Here is a 26,530-nt window from a genome sequence, read left to right as displayed (position 1 = left end):
CCTAATGAGCAGGCTCACACCTTATGGTAGTCACGAGCCTCTGGGGTACATAATTAATAATAGCCATCTACAGTCATAAATATGTATTTCCTCTTCCATCTTCACAAAGAAAGTTTATTATATGTAAACTGAGATATGCTCAGCACAAAACCATCCGGTGTAACTTCTTTTTGCAAGGACCATACACTGCTACTTATGTTGTGGGGAGGAAGTTCATGAAATGCATTAGTAAAATTACAGATGTAGCAAGAGCATTAACTTATTTATTACTTAGTACATTGCAGCATTTTTACATCCCAGTAGATGTGTTTTGCATAATGCCATACTTACAACATCAAACTTCTGCGTGATGTTCCCTTGGACATCAAGTAAATAAACTTTGCCATAATGCGTTCCCAGTGCCAAAAACTGTAAAAGACAGACTGATTACGTAAACATAAAGACACTGCAACCAAAACTACAGCAATGCTAAATGGACTTCCAGATGTTTAGCAGATTAATGATTAGCAGCACCCAGGAAAAAAACACCCACCTTCTATAGACAAAGCTTATTTTAACTGCACCTAAAGAATAAAACAGGGCTTCAAGCCCATATTACTGTGATAGTGCAAGTTCGCTGTCAGAATGAGTCATGAGGACCTTCATCCACTGACAACTAATGGTGTGTCTGCAGTCCATACACACTGCCTCATGGACTGTGGCAGCAAATTAAAAATGCAGCGTGAAAGCAAGGACCAACACAGACCCGCAATAGTTCCTGGATCCTTTCCACAGCTTTGTTTCAATCATAACGGTTTCCTTTGGGCTTTATTTTTAAAGTTCTCCTTCATTGTTAACGTAAAACCAAAACATTCAAACACAGTAAAATGCCACCAGTAAGCCACTGGTAAAATACTGCTGAATTATGGAAGGTCTCTGACAGCGCATTTAAGCACACAGATAACCACCGGGTTTGCTTTCTTTCACATAGTAACACTCTTATGTTGAACATTCTCAAGACAAATACACTTTTCCTTGGAAACCTCAGGAGTTTCATTCTAAAAAAGAGTAGCAGAATAAAGAAATCTCCACATAAATGCATGCTATCATAAACTTATTTTGATGCAAACAAGAAGGGGATTGATTCTGAGAGATCTGCTGTTAATTGAACCATGTGAACTATACCTGAACAGAAAAGGAAGAACTTCGGTACTACTTGATTTATGACAGAGGTTTCTTTTATTCCCCCCTCCTCCTTTCAGCATTACTCAAATAGTGTAGGCTCCTCAATTCTCTGTATTTCACTGCATGTGAGCATGCTTCATTGCAACCTATAATGAAATGCTCAAATTTACAGGCACTGCTAAGCGTGTCAGTCAGGCAGCACAATCTTTAAAAAATAACCTTACAGAAAGTCAAGGTTTAAAAGGATTTATCAAAATGGAATTGCTTAAAATGAAATTTCAGTTCAGGCACTTAAAATATGAAGCTACATTAAAAGGAGTCAAAAACGGGAAAGAAGGTGTTCATTAGAAATTCATCCCCTGCAATGCCTTTCACTCCTGCAAGGTTGCCTTTTTTCAGGAAGAAAGAAGTCCCCCGGGTAAAAAAATCAATACTGGTTAATAAAACATCAGGTGTGCAGACATAACTAGGTATGACTATTCCACCGCACAGGCCTGCTTGAATGCACCAGGTGCCATGACGATTAGTCATCCACTGCAGACAGCGAGCCTGGTGAAAATATGATGCTTTAGCAGTGAAAAGAAGAAAAAAAAATAATTCTAGGGGGAAATTAGTCTCAATACAGAAGCCAGATTTTCAGGATTCCCAGCAAAGTTAAACTGCTTTAATCAGAGGGATATTTTACATAGTACTGTATAATTTTGCTAATGATGACTCTTCAGCAGGGCTTTTCCTACTCTTGCAGGGGGGGTGTGGGGAGAACAAAACAGAAAACACCCTCGCAAAACCTATAACCCAGCTTCATTTTCAAGCTCTCTGTTGTAAGAGACCTATTCCTAAAAGACTCCAGTGCCTGGCTTCCAACAATATTGATCCTTCTCATAAATAGTGTATCTAGTTTGCTGGAAAACTAAGAGTGCTGGGATGCTTAAACAGCTTTCCTGTATTGTCACTCTTTGTGACACTATAGTTAAAGCCGCATCTGTGCACATCCTTATAGAAAAATCCTGTTCATCTCTCGGCTTTCAAAATTTACCTGAGGCTCAGGAAAAAAACCTAACACAAATAGGCCTCAGACCAGGAGGAAATGCTTGCCAATTTTCCAAATATCTCTGTAATTCTAACTTGTCAAAAACATTTTTAAAAGACTTATTGTTTTCATTGGCACAGTTAAAATAAAAGCTTCATCTTAAGAGCCTCTTGAGCCATGGCAACAGTCCTTTGAGTAAAAGAAACACAGCACAAGTCAATCTAAAAATATAGCCAAACAATAAAGAGAGATTCCTCAACAATAACCGTTAAGGAGCTATTACTGGCTGTGAAAAATTATACATTCAAAAAACAGCTATTATGTTTTACATACTAATAGTTACTTGACAAATCATTAACTCATACTTTCAGTTGCTCTTCAGCATTCCTCAATATTTTAAAATGTTCTTCAGTATTTACAAAAGAGAAGAAAACTCAGAAAATAAAAACCCAATTGTTTAAATCACTAAAGAAACATATGAAGTTTCTTCCTTGTAAGAACAAAGGAATGATTCTCTGTAGAATTTTTTACTTTGCATTGTCCATCACTTTCTCCCTTTCATTCTCTTCTATGTCTCAAACCTTACCAGTATTAGAGCATGTGCATTCTCTCTCCTTTGTTTTTAACATTAGGGGAGGGGAATGTTTAAATTTAACATTTAAAATTAGGGAAGGGGAACAAGGAAGTACTAGTATGACCCCCCCCTCAGAAAAACCAAACAAAGAAAAAAGAAATATTGTAATTTCTTTCTTCTACACTCTACTAACAGAAACTCAGCTGTCTTGCACACTTGAGTATATGCCAAGCTGGCCTCTAGCATGATCAAGTCTGTCTTCAGTGATTCAGGCTGTACAAATAAGCATAGTATATGTCAATGTCCTTTCTGAATAAAGGAAAGTTGGGACTGTATCTCAATTCTAGTTCATAGTACTGTACATAACTAAAAGAGTGCGCATTTTCCCAGTAGCTTATGTAAACATCCCATCTAACAAACCACTGCACCTTGAATTCTCACCTCATTTTCTCACTGAGAAAGTGTGCACTGCTCAACACAAGTTTACCATGAATTTTGTTTATATTAGTGCTGCCTTGCACTGCACCTCTAGATTTGGCAGCACATCTACACAGAAATATACTGATGCATTATAAGCACAGATAAATACATAAAACCAAGCAGAAGTTCTATCTCTGCCACAAAGCCACGTAATACCTTCTCATGCACCGTCATGCAGCTGGCTGCATCCTTCTGGAGAATTTCAGTCACTCCATTAGAAAGCCGTTCATACTTCAGCTTAGGTTCTTCTTCACTCTCATCTTCCTAAATTTTTAAGAGCATAAGGAAAAGGGAGCAAGAGAAAAAAAAACCACAAACATTAAGAAGTTTATTTTAAATAAAAACAAATTAAAAGATACCCCAAAACTATCACACAGCAACAGGTGAAGATGGATCACTGCTATCTCTTAACAACAGCCATTACAATCAAAAGCCAGACTTCTACATTTTTATTATTGGAGGGGTCTTGGGTTGTGCTTTTTTGTTATTGGTTTCTCTTTTTACTCCAAAGTTCTGGGTGCAAACAAAGACTGTAAAGCAGCATATCAGTTCAGCTGGAAGAGGCACTTACTTGATATCTAAAAAGCAGGAAAAAATGTACATGTGTGTACTTTGTTACATAAAGTTAGTCATTCCCAATTTAGAAGAAAAATATAAAAGGGATGGATATGGAAAAAAAGATGATGATAAAATAAAGCGTGCCACTGTAGCCACAATTAACTCTAAGCCGAAGCATGCAGGTTATAAGAAACTTCAAGACCTTTACAAGATGCTGCACCTCTGTAGGAAGGATAGAGGCAAAATGCTGTGAACAAAAATAAAAAGAATCCACTAGGAATAAGTTAATTGTATAAAACGCACCAATGGGTTTTAAAAAAAAAAAGAATTTAAATATGTTGTTGCAAAACTGTCTGGGAAAATCATCTGGACAGAGTATATTCCTCTGGATCACCTATATCATCTGCATGTTAGGAACAACTTCTGGTAAATACCGAAGCTTTCCTCTCTTTTTCTTTTCAAGCTTGTTAGGTCTTATCACCCAATCACTACTTAGATGCAAAGAAAGATGATGCATCAAGTGTCACAGACTGAAGAGAAAGGAGATCGAGCTAAAAATCACAGTCAGCAAATTCACTGATCAAAGAACACCCAACACGTTTATCTCTTAGGAAAAGAAAATCCAAGGTGCAAAATAGCTCTCTGGTGATAGGCATCTATCTGTAACAGATGGTCTACTGAAGTACAATGCCAGTGAGAGATTTCATAAGCTTCAGTAAGCCTCAGTTAATACTATACATGCATAGACATACACAAACCCATATATATCCCTTGGTCCTTACTGGGAAACAGTATACCTGCAATAATAGCCTCCTACACTCACTATTAGTTCTAACGAACACATCAACGTTGAATGTGTTTCCCATATAAAACATGTCTTTCATTCCTAAGCAACCAGAATATACCAGTGCAGTGCTCTGGTAAAGGAATGCCTTTACTTCCCACCAACCACTGTTTTCCGATCCCCAGAATAGAAAATAAAAATGCACAGTGTCAGCCTATGGCAGAAGAACTATATTTGTGCAACGTTTTCTTGTAGCTAATGATGTGAAAAATAAATTTGGAAGAGACACGTGTTAATTTATTAATAAAACATATTTTGTTTAAACTGCCTTTAAAGTACTAAAGCCCGTCTTTCCCAAGTCAAAATTTTACGGCCATTTACCATGCATGCTACCATCACACACAGTAATATGTACATACCCTCGTACAAAACACATAAAAGCCATACAGACCCATGGAAACACTCAATATTTAGCCCCATGCTTATACAAATATGCTGCAAAGAGAGGCCCTTTTAAAGTATTATTTGAGAGTTTTATGACAGAATACAAATGAGATTAATATAGGGATGTCAGCAGTCCATGACGTAGCAGTCTGAAGTGAGGTGTCAAAATGTCCACCAAGAAACAATTTTATTCAGTAAATCTAACATTGAATAAAGTTTTTACTAGACAGAATGACAATGTCATATTACAGGGCTGTATATAAATCAGCCAAATTCCTTGTGTCTACAGATCCTTAATAAATGACTACAGGGTAGAGGGAGGAGGTAAAGTCAAAGAAAAAAAGCATACATATGATGGAAGGAGGGCATAAGAAAGTATGAGACCATTTTACAGCAATTAATACATTACTGCATTTTATACATTGCTTGCAAAGATTACATGTGAAATGCATGGGTAATCATTGAATAAATTCATAAAAGTAAAAATTGAACTCCAGTCATCTAGTTTTTATAAGATCCCACATGTTGCTGGAGTCTGGACATCAAATGTGCAACCAACGTGAAAAGTTAATTCTAGCCTCTTGAGTAGTTTGCATAAAGGCATTCATCCATGGACCATTAGATAAAGTTACTGTAAATAAGTTTTACCTGTCTTATTTATGAGTGAAAACTACGCAATTTTTCCTGCACATGCATATACAAAAAAATATATACTTTCAAAAGTCAGTGCACCGAAGCATTCTGCCAGGCTTCAAAAAAGGTAAATAAAATGAAAACTTCAAATATTAGGCACGATGGTGTAACCATTTCACACCTTCTTGACAAGTATCTTTTATGTTAAGTAAAAGTCAAGCTAAAAGGTGAATTGAAATGGGGTGGGGGCACTTTGCTGTAAACGAAATGAAAAAGGTGATCTGCAAAAACGCAAGATTTCTCTACTGCTTCAGATACTTCTACCCGATATATTAAATGCATTTGATGATCTCTTACTCAGAGTACGAGAGTTTAATCATTTTAAAGGTATTTTTCTATCAGATAACGCTTTTATGCAGTCTGAACTTCTAAAGTAAACACAAGCTGGTGTTAATAAAAAGCAAATCAATAATTTTTGTTAAATTTTAATAATCCTGAAAACCTACAAATAAAACCATCATCAGCGGGAATTGAGATGACATTAGCTGTGTTTCTATGACAACCTAGAGGAATTGTGCAAGTCCTGACTGGCAGCAAAGCTAAGATATAAACAGAGTGACATTTACTCCATACAAGAAAACTCACAGCTTTCCTTTTCTAAAGAAAAAAAAAAATCAATTTCTCAGCTAACATGGATTTTTACTAAGTGTATGGCACTTTTAATTAAAGAGAAGTCTTTTAAACCATCCTAGAGGATTCTAAACATTTGAAAATAGATTTTATAGCACTGCTGCTTCTACCACCTCCTATCACTTCTTCCGTATTTTCTGCCTAAAAAAAACCCAAAGCATGCCCAACAACACTGAACTTGGAAATTCTTGACAAATGTATTAAGAGAAAATGAAATATACACTGCACAAGATGTGTAAAGTGCTCCACACATGGCAGTCAAATTCTGAAAGGAAAGGAGATCCACAGAGCTGACAGGAGGAAACTACCTTTGTGGTGTTGTAAAACAAATAATGACCATTTTTCAACCATGGGAATGCTAATTTGAAACTCATATTCCATTTAGTCTTCTACTTGCCTTTTACTGCTGAAGCTAGCAACCAAATTGCTAAAAATTAGCGGTAAAGAACCTGTAAAGAACCTGTAAAGGACAGATATCCATAAACATTTCCCATTGAAAGCACATTTCCAATTGAATTAAATACTCTAATTAGTAAGACTAATAAAAATCCCTTCCTACTAAGAGCTCTTCCATTTATAACTGCTGAACTGAAAACAAATTCCTCTTCCCACACCTACCACCTCATAGGCCTGAAACTCGCTACCAGCTCTTCTTCTGGAGCAGATATACAAAACCAAGGCAAGCTGCAAATGTGCAGTAAGCTCTCAAAAGGCCAGCGCCACTGCGCAGGACGCTCATCTGCCTTTCTGAATGCAGGTTCACAAGCTGCTTCAGATATTCTGCCCAGTCTTTCCCAGTTTTGCCTACAGGAACAACTGCGGTGGCATCACGAGTAGAAAAAAAAAAAATCTGACATTGGTCCTCACGAAGAAAATTTCCAGAAGGAACCTGTGGGCAGTTCCCGGAGTTATTCCATTAGCCCACATTTGCTCCTGCAGCAGAGGATCTGCCCACAGGACAGTCTGTCACATGAACTACAAGCTCTACTGATTGAGGATACTCTAATTATGTTACGGGCACTGACAGCGAAGCGTCATCCTTCCTGCATGATTTGCCCTTGAAGTTTTTCAAAGCCCTTATGGAAATAAACGGTGCATACATTATAAGGCAAGTGCCCTTCCTCTTTGCTGCAGATCTTCTGTCCAGTTCCAGCTAGAATTCCAATTACCATAGGTGCCCATTCCAGCCTTGTTTACGCCTGCAAGTTTTGACCCTGCAAAGCATTTAAACTCAAACAGAAAGATACCTGAGGTCCATCACTCAAGCAGTTTCAAAGGAGCTACACTCACACCCTACTGCAACAAGGCCCTGGTGTCATAGGCCTTCCTAAAAGGTCGTGTCTTCGGAAAAGAAAAAAAAAAAGACAAAACAAACAAACAAAACCCCACAGCTCATTTTAATTTTTTTCATGCTTTCTTTCAAGTTCGTGTCAGTTTCAGAGATTATAAGAAAAATGTTACATTTGCTCATTTCCTCCTAGCTTAAAGGCCATTAAAAGTGCTCTTCCACTGTGTATCTGAAGAGTTAGTGTTTAGGACACATTCTAAAGTCCCATTAAAAAAAGCAAAAAAAAAACCCACTCTGTTGCCAAAATGCAAACCCAACATTACTGCTAAAAAGCAAGAAGAGGCTACTCAGCAATTTGTGAGAGTAACTTTTCTTGACACAATACAGGCCAGATCGTTGGAAATCCCACAAACCTACTAAGGAACCAGCATTTTTATTTATTTAAAGAGTCTTCATTATCATGCACAATTAAAAAATAAACTAGTTAGAGTTCCAGAATTATTAGTTTACAAACTATGTGAAAAACTCAAGTAGAACCAAAGAAATCAACTCTATCTGTTTTCAGGTTAAAATAAAGGCTTGCAGAACATCCTCAGTTATCCAAAAATGACTAAACGCATCTTTAGTGCTTTGCTGAGGGCAGCTTCACTTATTACAGAAATTCAACAACAAAAAACACACGAAGACGTCAAGCCTCAGAATGCAGCCTGCATGGAGAATTACTTACTTCTCTCCTATATGTACAGAAGCACAAAATGCAGAAAAATACTCAGAAGAACCCAGTTACCAAGATCATCTCCTACCTTTTTGATCAAATCAAGGCTGTTTCACAAATGTCTTCACTTGATCCAAAGCATATGCATCTCCAACTGTTAAATTTTTATGGAAATTATATCTTAACCAGGGAGTCGCATTGGTTGTTTTGATTTTCTTTTTGAGAGTCTGTGGGGTAGTGGGGTGGGAAGGACCTTTTCTCCACAAATTCCCTAATTGACATGGAAGCAATGAGTACTTATACAAACGCCTGGTACCCCTCTGAGAAGCAGAATGGATGACTCCTAACCACACCGCTATGAAAGATGCATCATCAGTGGGGATTTATACTAGTGCTCAACCTCCAAGCCATCCGCAAACCCTTCCTATCACCAGTGTTACCTGGGAGGGCAGGACTGCAGGAGGGAGGCGGTGCAAACCCCAGTGTGGACAAGGGGGCCCGACAAGCACCTTACAAACGTTAGTGTAACCATCCCAAGATTTCCACGAGGAAGGAAGAACTACCCAATAGAGATGATAAAGCTGAAACTTTTGATTTAACCTTCACCTCATTACCACACCCAGGAATTTTACAGCACAGACTGTCACACCTCCTTGGGCCTGGTAGAGAAATTATATTATTTTCAGTCTTCAGCTCAGATCCCAGACCTTTACTAGGATCTGACTGTCTCTCTTCATACAGAGTTGAGAGATACTGAAGCACTGATTTATAAATGAACCTGACTTTACATCTGCTAACCCCCACTCCCCAAATCCTTCAGAGAAAATACTCACCTAACACCAACTCCCTCAGACAAGCGGGTTCACTGTTCCATTAAGCAGTCATCTCTAGTTCTCTCTACCCAGATAATATTTAGCCTAAATGCGGCCCAGATATAATCTAGCAATACAGATGTCCACATACAAATCTCCATAGTCCCAGTACCACCCCAGGAATATCCGTGTGCATCATTTCTCAATTCCTGCTTTACCATATTTCACACAAAGATATTTACTTTTTCTAATAGCTATATACTAAAACACTGAGACTTCCCATAATTTTTATACCTAAAGGCAGTAATTAGGTCTGACAAAATGTAAAGTATAGTTTCTCCACCCTGCAAATACTGCTTCAGTTTAGACACCCTTGCTCAGCTAGGACAACGAGCAGTTTCTTCAGCCTGGTCTGGAGGGTAAGGCAAGATGCAGGCACAGCAATTCTTCACTGCAGGGCTGGGTCTACTGACTAGGCTACTCTTGGTTTTGGAATGCCAACGAAAAAGTAAACAAGTGACTCTCCCTGCCACTGTTCCATCGCTTGGGAAATGGTACACACCAGGAGATGAAGGAAGGGAGGGAAACATCGATCTACTTCATTTTTACCTCCAACTTCTCTCCTAAAGGTTTTAGAACCAGCATGAGCAGCTCCCTCTCCTGCACTCTGCTAGAATTCATCATTACTTTAACAGCAATAATCCAGGGGTGAAAGGGCACCAAGCCATAGGAAACAAACAACAACAACAAAAAAAAAAAGCACACGGCAGAAGGGTCCTACAACCGGCTCAGACCAGAGCCAGCAATGTGCAGCTTTCGCTAAGGAAGAACCAACGGACCACGCAACTGCTGTCCCGCTTTGCTGCCAGCAGAGAAAGACAGTGGGCAAGTAGGGAGCACAGAGCAGCAGGCTGGCTACTAGCCACCCACACATGTGCTTCTGTATTGTAGACTTCAGGGGGAAAATGGTATTATCTGAAGCTTTTTCTCTCTTAACTCTATCACACTTACTAAAGCCAACCTAAAATACTGCTGCATTTCCCGGGACTTGTGGCTTTACAGATGGAGGTTGAAAGGGGGTGGCTTCTCTTCAAAACACCAGTCAATCCCACCTATAATCCAACTATCCAAAGCCAGCAGGTTAAGGGTGCTAGCTTCCACTGTTAACACTTAATCTCCACTTCTAAGACTGCAAAGTCCTGAACCCTCACGAACAAGAAGAAACATAACCCAGCCCGTCCCTAACCTCCCCCTTCCAAATCTGCTCTGCTTTGTCCCCTGGCAACCCTCAGATGGACCTTTGCTGATACCCTAACTCCCCTCAAACACTTCACTCAACTCTCCCAGCCTGGACTCCCATCCCAATTTTTGCACCTTTCAGTGTGCCCACGAGGACCTCCACTTCTGGAAACTCTTCAGTGAGTTTCCAGAACAGCACAGCCGCCACGTCCTCACTCGTAAGCTCCCTCCAGCCAGGCAGCCCTCACGGCAGAGCAGCTTTCCTGTACAGAGGTTTTAATGACTGCTTACAGCCTCACATGAAACAGCTGTTTCAAATCCCAGCACAAACAGCTCAGCAAATACATTAACTTTGGATCTAAGGAAAAGAAGAGTGTGGCTCCCACCCTACCAGCACACCCGCACCACCTCACAGACACACAGGAGGACAGAGAATGAGGAAGACCACAGAGCAAGATTATTTAGAAATGCAAACAATTAACGTCCTGCATTTCCATGCCCTCTTTCCATGCCTTAACAGCATAGATGTTCTTCAAATACATGGAAGGAAAAAGCAATTTTATTTTACTAAGTCAGGGTTCACATATGCAAGTGAACACATTGTCCATTTGCAACACATGGGAATATGGCCAGTGAATTAAAAAAATGAAGCAAAAATCTGCTACAAGTGGAAACATCACACAGGAGCAACACGTGACATAACCCATGCAGGAGGATTAATATTCTTAAAGTAGTTTTAGAAATATTAAAAGGCAAGTTTTAACAAATTGCTAATGTCTGTTGATGGATTTAAGGATGTCACAACACAGTTTGGAGACCCCTTCGACTTCCACCCCAGTCCCTCTATTATTCTGTAATAACAGTGAATCGGTTTTTTATTTTGTTTTTTGAGAATAGGAAAATGAAGAAAAACTCCTACTCTTTATCTACTAAATTGCTTATATCATGCTCATAATTTTAGAGTATGATAACACCTTGGTTATAACTGTGATGGGGTAAATAGTCCTTCTCTCCCTCTTCCTTGTTATATTACCATTTAATGGTCACAAAACACTCAGTCTTCATAAATACTACTCTCATCTTATGCCTGATTGGATCAGATTATCACTTGTACTTTAAAGATGAGAGGTAAAAACTTTGAACTCCATATATTAAATTGGAATTGCTATATCATCTATTTGAGATAAGGGATCCCAGAATATTTTTGGACATTTGTTCACTTCCCCTACCCCAAAAGCAAAGTTTGTTTCCTTACAGCAACTTCAAGTAACCCGACCTGCTATTAACACATGCTGCATTGAGCATGTATGCCAACAGAGTCTTACTCTTCCTCAGCACCATTTGGAAAGCTCACCATATGTGAAGATGATGACCAGTTCCGGTCAGAGATGGTGGGAGGAGAGAGGTTTACCTTTGGAAAGCTTTGGAAGTAAAATTTCTTCCATTGTAACATCTGACTTCTTCGGTGTTTGCCTCTGATTCTGCCGTTTTTGAAGGAAACCGCCCACAGGACAACCTATTGACCATCATCCTGATGTGGGAGTCAAAAAAAACCCTAGCCCAACTCAGGTTTCTTCTCACAACAACTGGAACCTAAACACTGGTTTTGAAAAATAATTTACAGAATCATTATTTCTGACAAAAATAGCTGTAAATTCACAACACAAAGATTTGCCAAAATTTATGTTTTCATTGTTGCAAGAACAGTAGTGGATTGTTACTTTGTATAATCAAGTGCCATTTAAAAGCCCACTCAGTCCTTAAAAAGCTAACACCTCAAAGTCACGCATTAAAGATCTTCAAGTAGATCTGGCCATATTTGCTTTTTAAAAAGATTCCCATGCTCTAAAACAATGCCAACACCACATCTTCCCTGCTGCCCATTTCTAGGTCTTACCCTGCCTTCTTTTAAAAGAAAAGAAAAGAAAAACAAATCCAAAAGCAAAAGAGAAGAAAGCGCTCCGTCCTCCACTGTTTTGGCAGACGTATCCAGTTGTGCTGAAGAAACAAGTGACACAGAGCAAACAAGAATTATAGTAGAACACATAACTATTGCAAAGTGCAGCTTCATCATTACTGTTTCTCCATCCCTACGATAGGATTTTCAGACCTCTGTTCCCGTCTCAATGATAAAGGGACTACCTCTGCTATTTTCAGGATTAGGATCCCGACTCATTTTCTCTCAATGCAATCAAACCTGTAACACTAAAGGGATGTCAAGAAAAACTCAGACTAAGGCCTTTAACCTTCAAAAGCCCAGTTTGCTAGGCTGTGCTCCAATTTGTGCACTATTTCATTACAAGTTGTTGTTTTATTTACCTTGCTGAATTTAAATACTGAGCACTTTACCATACCCTCTGGAGGCTAAAAACTTACGAAGAGAACATCAACCTCTTCTCCTCCATTACTTTCGTATTTAAAAGTTTGCTCCCACAAGAAAATTTTAACAAAGCAGAAAAAAATAAATTAGTTGGTTTAAGAATGAGAAGAGAGCCTTTTGCCTTGAAGTCACTGGTTCAAAAGCAAGTAAAGCAATAGTGAATAAAAGCTAGAAACATCCATAGTCTTGTTTATTAGCCTGCTTAACCAATATTTGGGAAAAAAAAAAAAAAAAAGAAGGGAAAAAAATAAAACCAAAAAACCTCCAAACAATTTCCTATCAAGAGAGCTATATTATAAAATTATTGATCTCAACTGACAACCTGGGTAGTAACTCCAACAATGATACAAATTACTGAGGTGGGCATGGAGGACATATCATTATCTTCATAAAAGGCCTGATTATTTGCTCAAGTTTTGTAGAACACTTGCAGGACAGTGCGAAAGAGCACAGGCTGCTGTGTTTTGAACACTATATACACACAGGTTTTGTAAGAATTAATATAGTTTGGAAAAAATGTTACAATCATTCAGAGTAAATACTAAAAACCTATTCAAGTTTCCAACCTGTACGAGAAGTAGCTTGTATTCTTCAACTGTTGCTACACAAGACAACAAAAGGCATGAAGACTGAAATTTCTAAACCATGAAAACACACTTGTGACTTACACTGCTAAAATATTTCCCTCTAATTCTACAGCGAAAAATTAGTAACGTTAGCTCAGTGAAGGAAGGGAAGTGAATAACCTCCCATCCAGTTCCTTTATGGCCCCTCACAAGGCAAATCACCAATACTTTCCCGGTATCTGGCTGTAAAATTGGCAAATACGGATTAGGATGGTAGAATTTCACACAGCAGTTTTCTGTTCTCCCCATGCCTTTTCTGCAGGGATTTATTTAATCCCTTGACCTCTTTGGGAAAATGCAGATATACACCAGGTGCAAGGAATTAAGATGATATGGCTGCCTGTGAATATGTATCAAAATGGGCTGCATTCACAGTATGAAGTGACACACAGATAAAAGGCAAAGCAGAGAGCATTTTATTTCTTTGCAAAACTGTTGTGGTATACAGAATGTCACACTGTATTTGCGGAACACCAATTGAAGATTTACTCCTACAGGTTTGAAGAAGCTGGGCACCAGCCAAGTTGAGAAGCAGAAGTAACACAGAGATGACACACGGTACATGAGGAAACATCATAAATGGCATGTTAAAAAAAAAAAAGGAGTAAAAAGTCCATATAGTACAATTTGGTTTCACTTCAACTCCCACCAATTTGTTTTATTTTACTGGTTGTTTCGTGCATCTCAAGGAACACCTGAAAACTTTCAAACCCACTTCAGTGTTCAAAAGCACAGGATCAGTCCATCCTCATCAAGTGTACCATACAGAGGCAGCCCAGGATAGTTTGTTTTATCTTTGGTGTCCAAATTCAATTCCAACAGTGAAAAATCCAAACACAGTTCAAATCTCAATGAAACTACACATTTCTACTTGTGTTTTCCTTTTGCTGAGTAAGGAACTTGGGTAATCATTTGTTTCCTCCGTGAACACTACTCAAGCAGCTCGGTTGCCACCTTGTGATGTACTGCATATGAGAACTCTACTGTACAGTTTTGGGAACAGCAGTTTTTAAAGTTCACCTACTCACCACAGTGGAAAAGCTAAATGGTGAACAGCTGAATTTCACCCCTACTTTCCTGTTTTCCAGCCTAGAGTGTTATTCCACCCAGACAAATGCATTTAGCATTTTGGAAAAGCCTCATCTGCATACTCTGTTAACACACCAGCTTTGCAATTGCACTTAATTTATGTAACACGCACAGCAGCATTTTTACTTTTTATGTATTCCACAACACACAGATAGAACATGAACTTCTGGTTAATATTAATAGCTCATTAAATGAAGTATCCAATTCTCACTCAAAAGCAGAAGATATTAAAAGAATATAGCAATAATCCATTTGCCTGCAAGTCAATCCTCTAACGATGTATATTATAATGTTAGTTACTAGTCACTGCAAACTTGTTTTTCAAATTAATGTATGAAAAGATTCCATTTAAACTTCAATAAATAATTTACTATGCTCATCCTACTGACTCAAATTGATAAATTATTTGCATGATACATTTTCTCATTAATGAGGAGGAGAACTTTCTATTTGGGATTTATATATCTTTTCCTTCCATTCTCCCCATTTAAAAGGCCAATTTCACTTAAAGCCATGCAGGGAGAAGCAATCTCCCTTCAGATTGCTCAGGTATGTGAAAAAGGATATGCTGCTGAGCATTTGTCTCCCATTTTATATTTTTAAAACAACTGGAAGAGAAAAATGGCAGCCTAGTGTAAAGCTATTCAAAAATAAGGAAAGGATGAAAAGTACTTTGCCAAAGGTCAGATGTGAGACAAAAAAAGGCAAGTCGGACTGCGTTACAGTAGCCAAACCTACTTTTCAACCATCCATTTTTTGTTGCAATGGTGATGCCCCTTCAAAAGCTACTAGCCACAGAAGAGCTCACCTCTTCCAGCCCAATGCTCCACACTCCATGTTAAGAGAACATTTTGATGGAAACGGAGTATGACAAGGAGCCTTTTTTACCAGATGCTTTATTTACTTAAAATGATTTAATTGCTCTGACCTAATCCAGACCCAATCTGCAAGACTAAGATCTGGAGTGCACTGAAAAGGAAAAGAAAACATCAGGGCTTTTTATTTGCCTCTTTTTCAGGCTTACATGTTTCCTGTGTTCCTGCTCTGACCGGTTTTCAAAACCTTAAAGAACAAAACTACCAGCAGTTTCAGTGAGAAAAGTGTATCAGTGAGGGATATTTCTAAACCATCATAAATTGTTTGCGCACTGGGTTAACCAAGAATTTCTACAATACTTTCCTCTCTACAAATACTCCTATAATTCATTAATACAGTGCTTAGATAACTAAAAGAATAAACTAAATGAACAAACCCTTTCACAGGGTACTAGTGATCAAAAATCAGAAAACAGGCCCAAAAAAATTAAGACTGAGAGACAGAAAAATGGAAGTGTTAGAATGGAAACATATGTAACACTGATGACTAACACATACAAGGACCTATGAAAAAAACAGCAATGCACATATTAATGCAACTTTTCTTAAAGAAAATATTATTTTTAATACCTTTTGCAGAAAAATGAACATCTGCACCCACCTGCCTTTTTTCTTGGTTGTTTCCTTTAACAGGCCAACAATACAATAAAAAAAATTAACCCTGTACTGCAGCACCTACAAAAGAAAAAATCAGTGGAACTCCTTACATAGTCACGGGATCATTTCATGGATCATAGCATTCACTTCACGATTCCAGTGACACTTGTTCTTGAAAAGATGCTCCCTGTAAAGAAGATACATACTGGACCAGGCAATTCGCTCATAGCCCCAGCAATAAACTAGAAAGAAGCACAAAACTTTTAACAAATAACAAACCAAATCCCAGGATGGTAACTTAGCTCTGATTCCCTCACCAAGTAGGAAGGCTCTGGCTTTTAATACAGCATGACTTTAATTTTATCAGTACCTCACACTCACAAATGGGGTTTGTAACCCCCTCTTTACTTCTCAGAGATAGGAAACTATTGCTCCATCTCATAAGGCATGGGGAAGGAGGGGTGCATAGGTAGGAAAGAGGTAGAGCACAATTAACCTGTACATGAAGTCCGAGGTTGAGGCAGAAGCTGAAGGTCCTGGGACACCGAGGCACGGTTCCAAACATTTTTCTGCCACGTGCAAGTTGCCTGAAATAACTGTTACTAATTCATGCAGAGCAGCAATTTTCCAGGGTGCAATATAAATATATGCTTCTATCAGTACAAATTAAGTCTCAATGGGAATGTTTTGTGCACTACCTATACACTGAAGACAAAAATAACATTCACCTGACCTCACAAGATTTCACAGCGTTAATGAATGGTGACTCTGACATACTGTGCAACTACAACACACTGAATAAACACACTCTATAGCAATATAGCACAGAGTAGTATGGAGGCTCAGGGAGGCTCAAGTTGGCTCTTCAAAAAAGCTTTCTTTTGAATTAAGAGATACAGAACCAGTTCCTCTCTTCAAAGAAAGCAAGTGATTCATGGGTGGATTTCACAATACACACTGTTGTTTGCACTACTGTACTCTAATTATTCCTTGTTTTAAACTAAAGATCACTTGTTTTAAATGAAAATAAAAAATTGTTTAAATCACTCCACAACAGTCCACTATGTAATATAACAGGATTCTCTCATCAAAGGCAAAACTTTCACAGACAAAATTACAAGCTGCACAGCAGCAGCAACTTAAATGCAAGAAAAATACCATTGTTCATCTCACCTTACCATCATGTTGCACTGCTACTCAAGAAAGCTTAACTATCTACTTATACATTTATTACCATCATCTTTTGCTAATTAGCTGGCAAAATATAAGTATATGCTTGACAGAAAATACCTCAACTGAGAAAAGCAAGATTTTTACAGAAACAGATACATTGCAAGAAAAAAATCAACTTGAAAACAGAAATTAAGATTCAGGCTGTACATAATTTATGCAGACTTTTTTCCTCCAGAGTTTACTAAGAGCCACAAGTCAGATTACTTTGTTGCCTAGTTTTAATCAAATGTGACAGTCCAAACACACAGCTCCAGGTGCTTGCAAAATAAAATTAAATATGCCAATGAAACCACATTGTACTAGGACTTTTCAACAAAACCAAACTGCTCAGGCTCAGCCCGAAACGTGGCATATTTGATGATCAGAAAGGGTTGGGAAAAGTAAAGCAAATATACTTCACAAATACAATTAAAAAAAAAACTAACAAAAAACACCAACCAAAACCACAAGATACAAAAAGAAAATAACTGTGCTTCAAGACCGCAGTAGAATTACTTAGCAAACCAAGTAGGTTTTCCTCTTGAGAATTAAAAGACTTACAGATATACTGCTTCCTCATCACATCATGGTATAATATATAGCATTCTGTCTATAGGAAAAGAAGAAGTTTATAATACCCCATATCATACATAAGGATATGAAATAAAAGTGTAAGTTGTACTGTAGCTACCAGGAAAGATCTATGACATTTCTACACATGCTCACACAAGTAACTACCACTATCTCCGCACTGAAAGGCCTGCTCAGCGTCTGAACATATGCACCATCTCTGCTAATTAACACCTCGGAGTTTTACACATTCTGATTTAAACAGCTGAAAAGTATTAAACACTTAAGCAGCCTTAGGAAATCAATCTCCTGGGAAGCAAGAGGTGGAACCAAACTTACAATGAAGGGCTCTTAGCTGAGGTACATTCAAGACAGTCAATTTTTGCAGACTCCCACATTTGAGGCCTATTATAAAGCTCTATCACCAAGTCTTTGCGAATAGGCATCCTGGCATTTGTTAAAGAGTCTGTCACTCAAAACAAACCAAGCAGGTAGCAAGTTAGAATTAGCGTCTTATTTACTAGGAGCTACTAAAGGAATTGTACTAAAAGAGTTACTCATAAAAAGAGAATCAGTGTATGTTTGATTCTTTACTACGATAATGGCACAGCAGTGTAAAAAACAGGAAAAAAAATTACCATATTTTGTTCACACATCCAGTTCAGACAGGGTCATCATTTGCTCAAAACCAGGAATTTAAAAATTACCTTCCTCCATAACAGAAAATATTTCTATACTATAACTTGGATATGTGTCATGTGCCCTCTGAAACCAACAGTAACAATTTTCAATTTTATGGGAAGAACTTAAATTAAATTAAGTGCAAGTCCAATTGTATATGCAAAAATCTTAATTACTATGATAATAAGATGTCTACAAAGTCTATGCCATAAATATTAAATTTTTAAATGGGTAAAACTGGACACAGGCTGCAAGAATTACAGTCTCAGATTCTAGTACTGCCACCATAAAATCCATCCCTGATTATTCAAACTGTGAGCTACCCAAAAGAAATAATACAATTTTATGATCACAAGAGCTAAGAGTGAAGTCATCAGTTCAGTCTTATCTCTGACCATACTTCAAGTAATATAAGCAAGCACTGACATTTAGACCTTTTGAGTCTACCACTATTTTTAGTTTCTATCTGAATGATCATTAGAAATAGTCTAACGAGTGATGTAAACACCAAGACTGTGAAAATTGTTCACTACTTCCCTTAAATACTTTCTAAACATGGTTTCAAAGTTTCATTTCATCAGCTACCTGTGTAGTGTCAAGACATTACAGACTAGATGTGCTATTCAAAGACAACTCATGAAAAGTTTTCATAGGCCTTAGAATGATGATTGCATTGTTCTTCAGATCCAACATCTACATTCTCAATACGAAAACTTCCTTTTCACTTCTCTATGCATGTGAAATTAACATCAAAAATAGACATCAACGTTAACAAAGGTCTTGTTGAAATTTTATGACTTTCAATTTTGTGAAAGCTGCATGATGCCTATTTTTACTTAAGGTAAAAACAAATAAAACCCTGACAACCTGGCAACCCATTTATGATTAATTCTGCTGTAAATACTTATTTACTGTGGGCTGAAATGTTGAAAGGCCACTAAAAAGGCCAGTAAAACGAGTTCTCACTTGCAATGGGCTTTAAAGAAAAAAAACTGCCTCAGCAGGTAAGTATTTGTGTTCACTATACTGTGAATGTCAATTCTTGAGAGGATTACTATTCTACTAAATACTGAGTCCTTTACCAGTCATTGTCTATGCGCACTTCACATCACAAAGCAACATCCAGAATGAAAGCACTTCACACTGGGCAAAAAAAGTCTGGTCCAGGCAGCTGTTCAACGCAGCAATGTAAAAAGGCCAAAGAAATCCCTGCTTCTCACCAGGAAGGCCCTACGGTGACACCGCAGACAACCACTCAGGAAAGGCAGAGGGAAAAAAATTACCTCACAAGGAACAAAGCCACCATCCTCTGCAAAAACATTTTTTCAAAATCCACCCTTGCAGTCTCTACAGTACCCAGTCTTGGAAATGAGGATTTCTGCCTGCTTAGTGCTTAAACCCAGATCCCAAGCACGAAGATTTGTCCCTCAGTAAAGAACAGAAAATCTCACTAACAGCAAGTCCATTAAAGTTTTGGAAGTCTAGAAGCCACTTTCACTTAGATGCGTAATAGGTGAAAACACTCTTATCAAGGTAATACCCTGCTGTGTCATCCATCCTTCCTGGTGGCCGCAACTGAAGCTGCTCATCCACCCTTATTTTTTCCTTCCTGTAGCCATCCTAGACCACACTAAAGTCAAGTATCTCTTTCCAGATCTCTCATGGTTCCTTCAATAAGGACAGGTTTGCAGTTAGTACACTACTGTTCAGGGATAAATTCTTGAAGCCTCTGTAGCTCCCCTCCTCTCCTCACCCCCAGTCCACTCTTTCCAGCACCTACAGCAGGTTGGCAGACCTCTCCAGAATATTAGACAATTTTTGACAAAATATCATCTCAAGAACAGAGACTCTACTGAACACGATTCAATCTAGACCATGAAGCTATTAAAATAACACAATAATTACTTGAATATACTATTCCTAGATATATAATTATATTGACAAATTTTCATTTGATCAAAACAGAAGCGCATGCACTTGAATTTGTCTCTCAACATAACTCATTTTACTATAATGGGGCGATTGTGTGGTTTTTTTTAAATATAAAGAAGCTTCTAATAGCAAATTACAGCTCCTTTTTTAATAATTTAAGCCTAGATTAACATTCCTTCCTACATAATACCAGCAAAACTTCTAAAAACAACCAATGAGGAAGTATTTTTCCCTCCATACTGGAAAAGAACTAGCACTAACACAGATTCAAGTGTGAAGCATCTTAAGCAGGCTTACCTCAGATTCATCTGTTGATTCTTCATTAGACCTGTTTTCCTGAAAAATGACACAAAGAAGAAAGGGAAAATTAGCTAAGCATGCACATAACTAAGCAGTATTTCCCCTTTTAAAGTACTTTTAAAAGCTTTATTAAGAGACAGATGACAAAGTGGAACTAACTCAAAGTTCAGAGTTTCCATCCTTTCCATTCATACCAAATTTGTGCTTGCACTTGCATTCTAGTGTCACACTGACACTCAGTGGCACCAGTTGACTGTGATACTACTGTCAGTTACCCTAAAAGAGAGAGCGACTGGATCATCTGAGAATTTGTGAAAGTTTCTCTCCTTCCAGAATCAGTAGCAAGTTTTGCAAAGCAACTGCCCATGTCTTGACTCACAAGGCAGAACAGCACTCCCAAGTTATCCACAAACGAACTTTGGTATTCAACTATCCAGCCATTAATATAGGCTTATTTTAAACTTAAATAATACCAACCCATTTTCCATAGAAATCCAGCATCTAACAACTTTCTCCTTCCCATCCCATGTCAATGCAAGCCATGTGGCTTTCTGCTGCCTTTGAAGCAACTGTACCTTTAAAACATCTCCCTCTGGCAAGACAATGTTTCTCACTGTCCTACAAAAAAGAAATTTTGTAAGTCAGCTCCTGCTAATCTCTCACCTGTCCACTGAGAAAATCTGCTGATGCAATGCCTCCTCAAAGAGGTCAGCAAAATGAAGATTTACTTAACGTATTTATCGTTATCAATAGCAATAAAAGGTTACAACTAATACGCTGACAGTGAATGTAAGCATTTTAACAACAAAATATGATATAAACAAAGAACGAGCAAGAGACAAGGCAGCATTTCAAATCTTATGAAGTACTATTTGGACAGTAAGATAAATAGGTACAGAATTTCACCAGAGAAAGCAAAAAAAAGAGAGACAGTTACCAACAGTTTAAAGATAAATGGAAAGGGAAGAAAATTTAATGCACTGACAACCAGTGTCATTTTTAGTTTGTCACATTTATTTTCCATGTTTATAACATGCACTGATTGTGACCTCCAGGCAAAAAGCAAGTGCCTCCTTTGCATTAGTGGAGGTTCACCTTTAGCGACCATCACAACAGACCAGAGATACAGATGGAGGAGAAGAAAAGCAGCATCTCTACTTGCTACTTGAAACTCAGTGCAAGGTGTTACCATGATTACTGCCATCTGTTTCCTCCATTTTCCTTAACTACAGCCAAGTCCACCTCTAGAACACGCATCCCATAGAAGGGTTATCTCTATCATCTATATTAATGACATGAGTTAGGAAACTGCAACTAGAGAGAACATGGGAGTCAAGGGAAGATGACGAGGGAGTAAAATCCTGGCATCCTTTCAAGCTTAGATCTGACTTTGCAAGTACAACTGTTTGTCCATCAGCCTCATGGGCTCTACTCACAAGATGCAGCTACCTTTCAGGAAATAACAATTTTGTTTCATATAACCTTTGTGCATCTTAAATTCTACTTAACAATAACCAACTAACAGAACTAAAATATTAGTGTGTACCACTGCCAGCCTATTGGACAAGCTACAGCACCACAGGACGTCCAACGCAAAATATCATCAGATTCCCGATATAAAAAACCTGCCTTTCTTTCCTGAATACCAAGAGTTGCCTACTCAGCTCCTTAGTAAATCAAAACTATTAGCACTACTATTTTGATATTTTGATAAAATTCACATAGTTTCTAACAACAGAAGAATTTGTTTAAAAAAAAAAAAATCTGTTCTCCAAAACAAAATAAGCAATTACAGCAAGTTACATTTTTGCTGGTACACGAGACTTTCTAGTGCAGCTACACCACGTAGATTTTTTTAACCCCATGTTTCTACTTGCTTTGGCTCTTCAGGAGAATACAAATGTAGGGAAAGCCAGTGACGACAATTTTCAGGATGAGCTCACTCGCACACCATGCAGACAGACTCACACACATACAGGCTGGCGTAACAGCCCACTTGCTGTTACTGCAGCTGATCCATCCACCTGAGTCACTTAATAAAGATTAAACTGAGTTGCAAGGTGTTATGTGCAAGGGCATCCTTGGAAAAATATTGTCCCACAAAATCAGGGCACACCAGAAGTAAATTCAAATAATCAATCTGTGGGAACCAAGAAGGTATCACTCTGTTTTGATTTAGGACCTGTACCCTGGTATCCCTGCTGTATTCACAAGCCACTGCAGCTGCAGCTACTAAATTTCATAAACGGCATACAAATTCAGGTAAATGCTTCATGGCCTTTATGTTTTATTGTAGAAAATAACATGAAAAAATTCAGAGAGAGTGTTGGCTTAGAAAAGAAATACAGAAACTGTGTTTGATCCCTGACAAGAACTTAGCTGAAGGTGCTTAGAACTGACACTTACCTACTAACTCACTTTGCTAGCAACTTACTATGAAAAGCTTCTTGCCTGAGTCTCCCACTCACGCAGGCAAACTGGAAGAGCAAACTGCAGTTATGACTGCCCTAGGGTTTGGTTAGGTTCCTCTCCCCTGCTCCAAATGCACGAACCAGGAGGATTATCCTGGCACTTGTACATTTTAGTAGTCTTGTAACTGTGAAAAGGAAATCCCTCAACAGGGATTTGTAGATGACCAGGATCCCAAATCATGTAGGAATAGCTGTCACTGGTAGGTCTCAGACTCTAGGGGAAAATCAGCAGTACAATTCAGCCAGCTGGCAAATGCTGTTGCTCAAGTGGCCTAAGAAGAGAGAAGGGGAACACGGATGAGGAAGCCACAGAAACGTGAAGTAATGTCTTACCATTACAGTCTCTCACTTAGCAGATCCAACATAATTTCTTAATCAATTCTTAAATCTGGCTTTCCAATACGATAGATATAGGGTTTTTCCTTCCCTGGCCTTATATAGTCAGATGATATCAACCATATTTTTAGGCCTATAACTTAAAGCTGCTGTGAGGGGAAAACCACTAAACTTGGGTTTCACAGAAACTGTGCCACCACTCACCCATATGCACAACACAGACCCCTTTCAGTAGGGGTGTGCAAACACCCCAGAGAAAACAAACAGAAGTGAATAAGGAACCTTTCCTATCACAGCCCAAAGAGAGCAAAGCACAGACTGTTCTAATCTCTTATATTATTAAAGTAAGAAGATTTGATAGAGTTGGTTTTATCCTGAGAACCCTTTCAAATGCTGCCACAGTTAAAAACTCACCAAAGCAGGCATTGAAGCCTCCCCCAAAGAAGCCAGCCTCACCCACAAAAACCCCTGACAGCAGGGAAGGTACATGCCAATCTCCAATTAAGGCCAATTCCCTTCAGGTAATTTTAAGACTCTCCCACCTTTAGGCATTCAAGGCAGACAAACACCAGTCAGCTCAGCTGTGTGTCGAAGTTCTGGCTCAGCAAAGAAACATTGAGAAAGTATCTGAGAGGACTGGGAACTTCACTTCTTGCTTTTCTTTTATATTTTTCTTGGGAAGGAGTGGTCTAGTCAGGGGTAGCTTTAGAAGGACACCCGCTTTAGAGAACCACAGGTCACAACCACCAAACTCCCCAAATTTTGTCTCAGGAGAAGACTCCCCTGTTGAGATGAACTTGCTCACGTCTCCTGTGCCACTCGGTAAAGGGCAGCTTCTCAACCATCTTACACGGACCCTCCAGCCTTTCAATCTTGGCTCTACAGCGGTGCCAGGTGCATTTCTAAACCCCTCCCTCCCGCCCAGGTTCCTGCATCGGGTGCCACCCAAAAAGCGGAGCCCTCACGACTCGCGCCGCCGTCTGCCAGGTTTTTTAAACAAAACCCGATGGGCGGCTGCGGGCAGCCCCGTCCGCACGCCGCGGGAGAGGAGGCCTCGCCCCGCCGCCTCCATCTCCTCCGCCCCGGCGAGACTCCCGCCGCCGCTCCCGCCCCGCTGCCGGCCCTCGAGGCCCCCCGCAAGGCTGGCTGACACCCTCTGCCCCCTCACACACGCCCCGTCCCTTCGCCCCTCCGCTCCCAAGGGCCGCCCCGCTCCTCGCCCCCTCCGGCGGGGCAGTGCCCTCACGGCCTCTACCTTCTCCTCGGCTTCCGCCATGGCGCGGCCGGGCACCCGTCATGTGAGGGGCAGGAAGCCAGCCAGGGCAGAGGTACGCTGGGAAATGTAGTTCTGAAGGAGGGTGTGAGTTCTTCCACCCCCCGCTTCTTTTTGTTCTTCTTTTTTGTTGAGGTTGTGGTTGGTTATTTTGGAGGGTGAGTGGGGGGTGGATCTTGCCCAGCTGCGGGTATGGCGGCGCTGCCTCACAACCTACACCAAGGGCAGAGGCAACGCTGGGCCCAGCAGGGCCAACATGTCCCCGTCAGGTTTTCCTTTTGCCCTCCTTAGCTGTGAGCGAGACGCTCGCCTCAGGTTAGCGGGGGCTCGGAGGCAGCCCCCAGCGGGACGGTGTAGTTGAAGCCAAGAGCTGGTTACAGCATGTCTGTGCCTGCCACCATGTTGCACGCTGGACTGCCAGTTCTCCAGGACAAGGCCCATTTACTGCCACCCATCTGAGCAGCGCTTGGTCAAGTTTCCATTAGATCCTCTGGTGAGACACGCAGCAGCCTCTCTCCTCTCTGTACTTCCACTTAATTTGTCAATATTGAAATTACCCACACACACACTTTGGTGTCAGGAGAACCTTTTAGAAAGCCTACATGTCTTTCTACAATTCTAGGAGCTGCTGCATTTCTCTTTTAAAACAAGACCTGAACACCTTGCTTGAACCCAAATTACTTTCTTTATACATTAAAAATATAACCAAAGCTAAAAAGCAACAGGCAGTATTTTTTATATCACACAGGTTTTGCCAGTGGACCTATGCTCAGTGTTAGTGTACCCAGTCCCTACCCTTGGCATCAAAGCCAAGAATTTAAAAATGTGCAGGTCAACTTTGGTAATAAAAGAGAAATCTTAGACTACTATACTGAATCCAGGTGACCATAAGGCCATACAATGAAAGTTAATTGCAGAGACTGTTAGCTTGGATATGAAAATCATGTATATCGTTGCCATACCTTTAGAAACTAATAGCCAGAATTTTGACTGAGGAGATAGAACTGTCCTTTAAAATCACACTGAGGGGTTGACACCGGGGTCAGAGAAAGCTGACAAAGTTCACAGTGTCAGTACAAGAACATATAAATATAACTATCATGAATACATTTCATTTGCAAATGATATAATATAAGAAAACCTCCTTTTTTGGTCTGTTACCAGGTGTCTATGGACTATCAGGGTACCGTAGAAGAGTGTGTAAATGTCATCCTGGCCATATAAGCCAAGGGATATCTACAGAGAAGGAAATGTTTGGCTGCCATTGTACAAAATATTGTTGAGACTTCACCTGGAAATCATGGTAAATGTCAAGTCACCTTTGTTGCAAAAAAGATGAATTCAAACTGGAAGGGGGCAAAGGACCACTAATGGAACAGAGAAATTTCAGGTCTGTTCTATTGGAGAAGTCTGGAGAAAAAAAAAAAAAAAAAGGCTTGGCTTCTTCCGTCTAGAAATACAAAAGAGCTGAAGAGGAAAAAGAGCTATTAAAGTAAAAGGTATGAGATCAAATAGGTATTAGCTATTTTCAGCGCATTTAGGCTGGAAATGAGAAGTAGATTCCCATGTGTCAGACAAGTGTGGTCCTCAGAAGAACCTTGCTGGCAAGGAATTTAACTGATTTCAAGATGAGATGTAATAAACTTATATAAGTGACTGTAAGAGTTGTTTGCTGACAGCTGTGTTGCTTACACAGAGAACTCATTCCAGTCCCATTCTGACCTTCTTGAATCTTAGTCCTGTTCAAATCAATGCAAAAAAATATCATTGCTGTCAG

General features: G+C 39.3%; 1 protein-coding gene across 3 annotated transcripts in view; it reads right to left on the bottom strand.

Moving 5' to 3' along the window:
• The window catches only part of VPS41 (VPS41 subunit of HOPS complex), a 113,126-nt gene extending 88,335 nt beyond the window's left edge, over nucleotides 1–24,791 (bottom strand). Inside the window, exons 1-4 of one of the 3 annotated variants that reach the window (XM_068405220.1) lie at nucleotides 24,736–24,791; nucleotides 20,671–20,709; nucleotides 3,405–3,512; nucleotides 331–408 (exon numbers count right to left, since the gene is read on the bottom strand). In XM_068405220.1, the coding sequence (XP_068261321.1) occupies nucleotides 331–408; nucleotides 3,405–3,512; nucleotides 20,671–20,709; nucleotides 24,736–24,756 (246 nt within the window). In that variant the 5' untranslated portion in view covers nucleotides 24,757–24,791. Of the gene's footprint in view, nucleotides 1–330; nucleotides 409–3,404; nucleotides 3,513–16,088; nucleotides 16,166–20,670; nucleotides 20,710–24,735 lie in introns of those variants that run through there. The other 2 variants (XM_068405221.1, XM_068405222.1) reach the window with 2 other exon arrangements.
• Nucleotides 24,792–26,530: the final 1,739 nt, after the last annotated feature.

Source organism: Nyctibius grandis, chromosome 7 (genome assembly GCF_013368605.1).
Source record: "Nyctibius grandis isolate bNycGra1 chromosome 7, bNycGra1.pri, whole genome shotgun sequence".
In the NCBI taxonomy this organism is placed as follows: Eukaryota; Metazoa; Chordata; class Aves; order Nyctibiiformes; family Nyctibiidae; genus Nyctibius; species Nyctibius grandis.
Note: the sequence above shows the minus strand (reverse complement) of the source record. Positions and strands in the feature narration are given on the sequence as shown.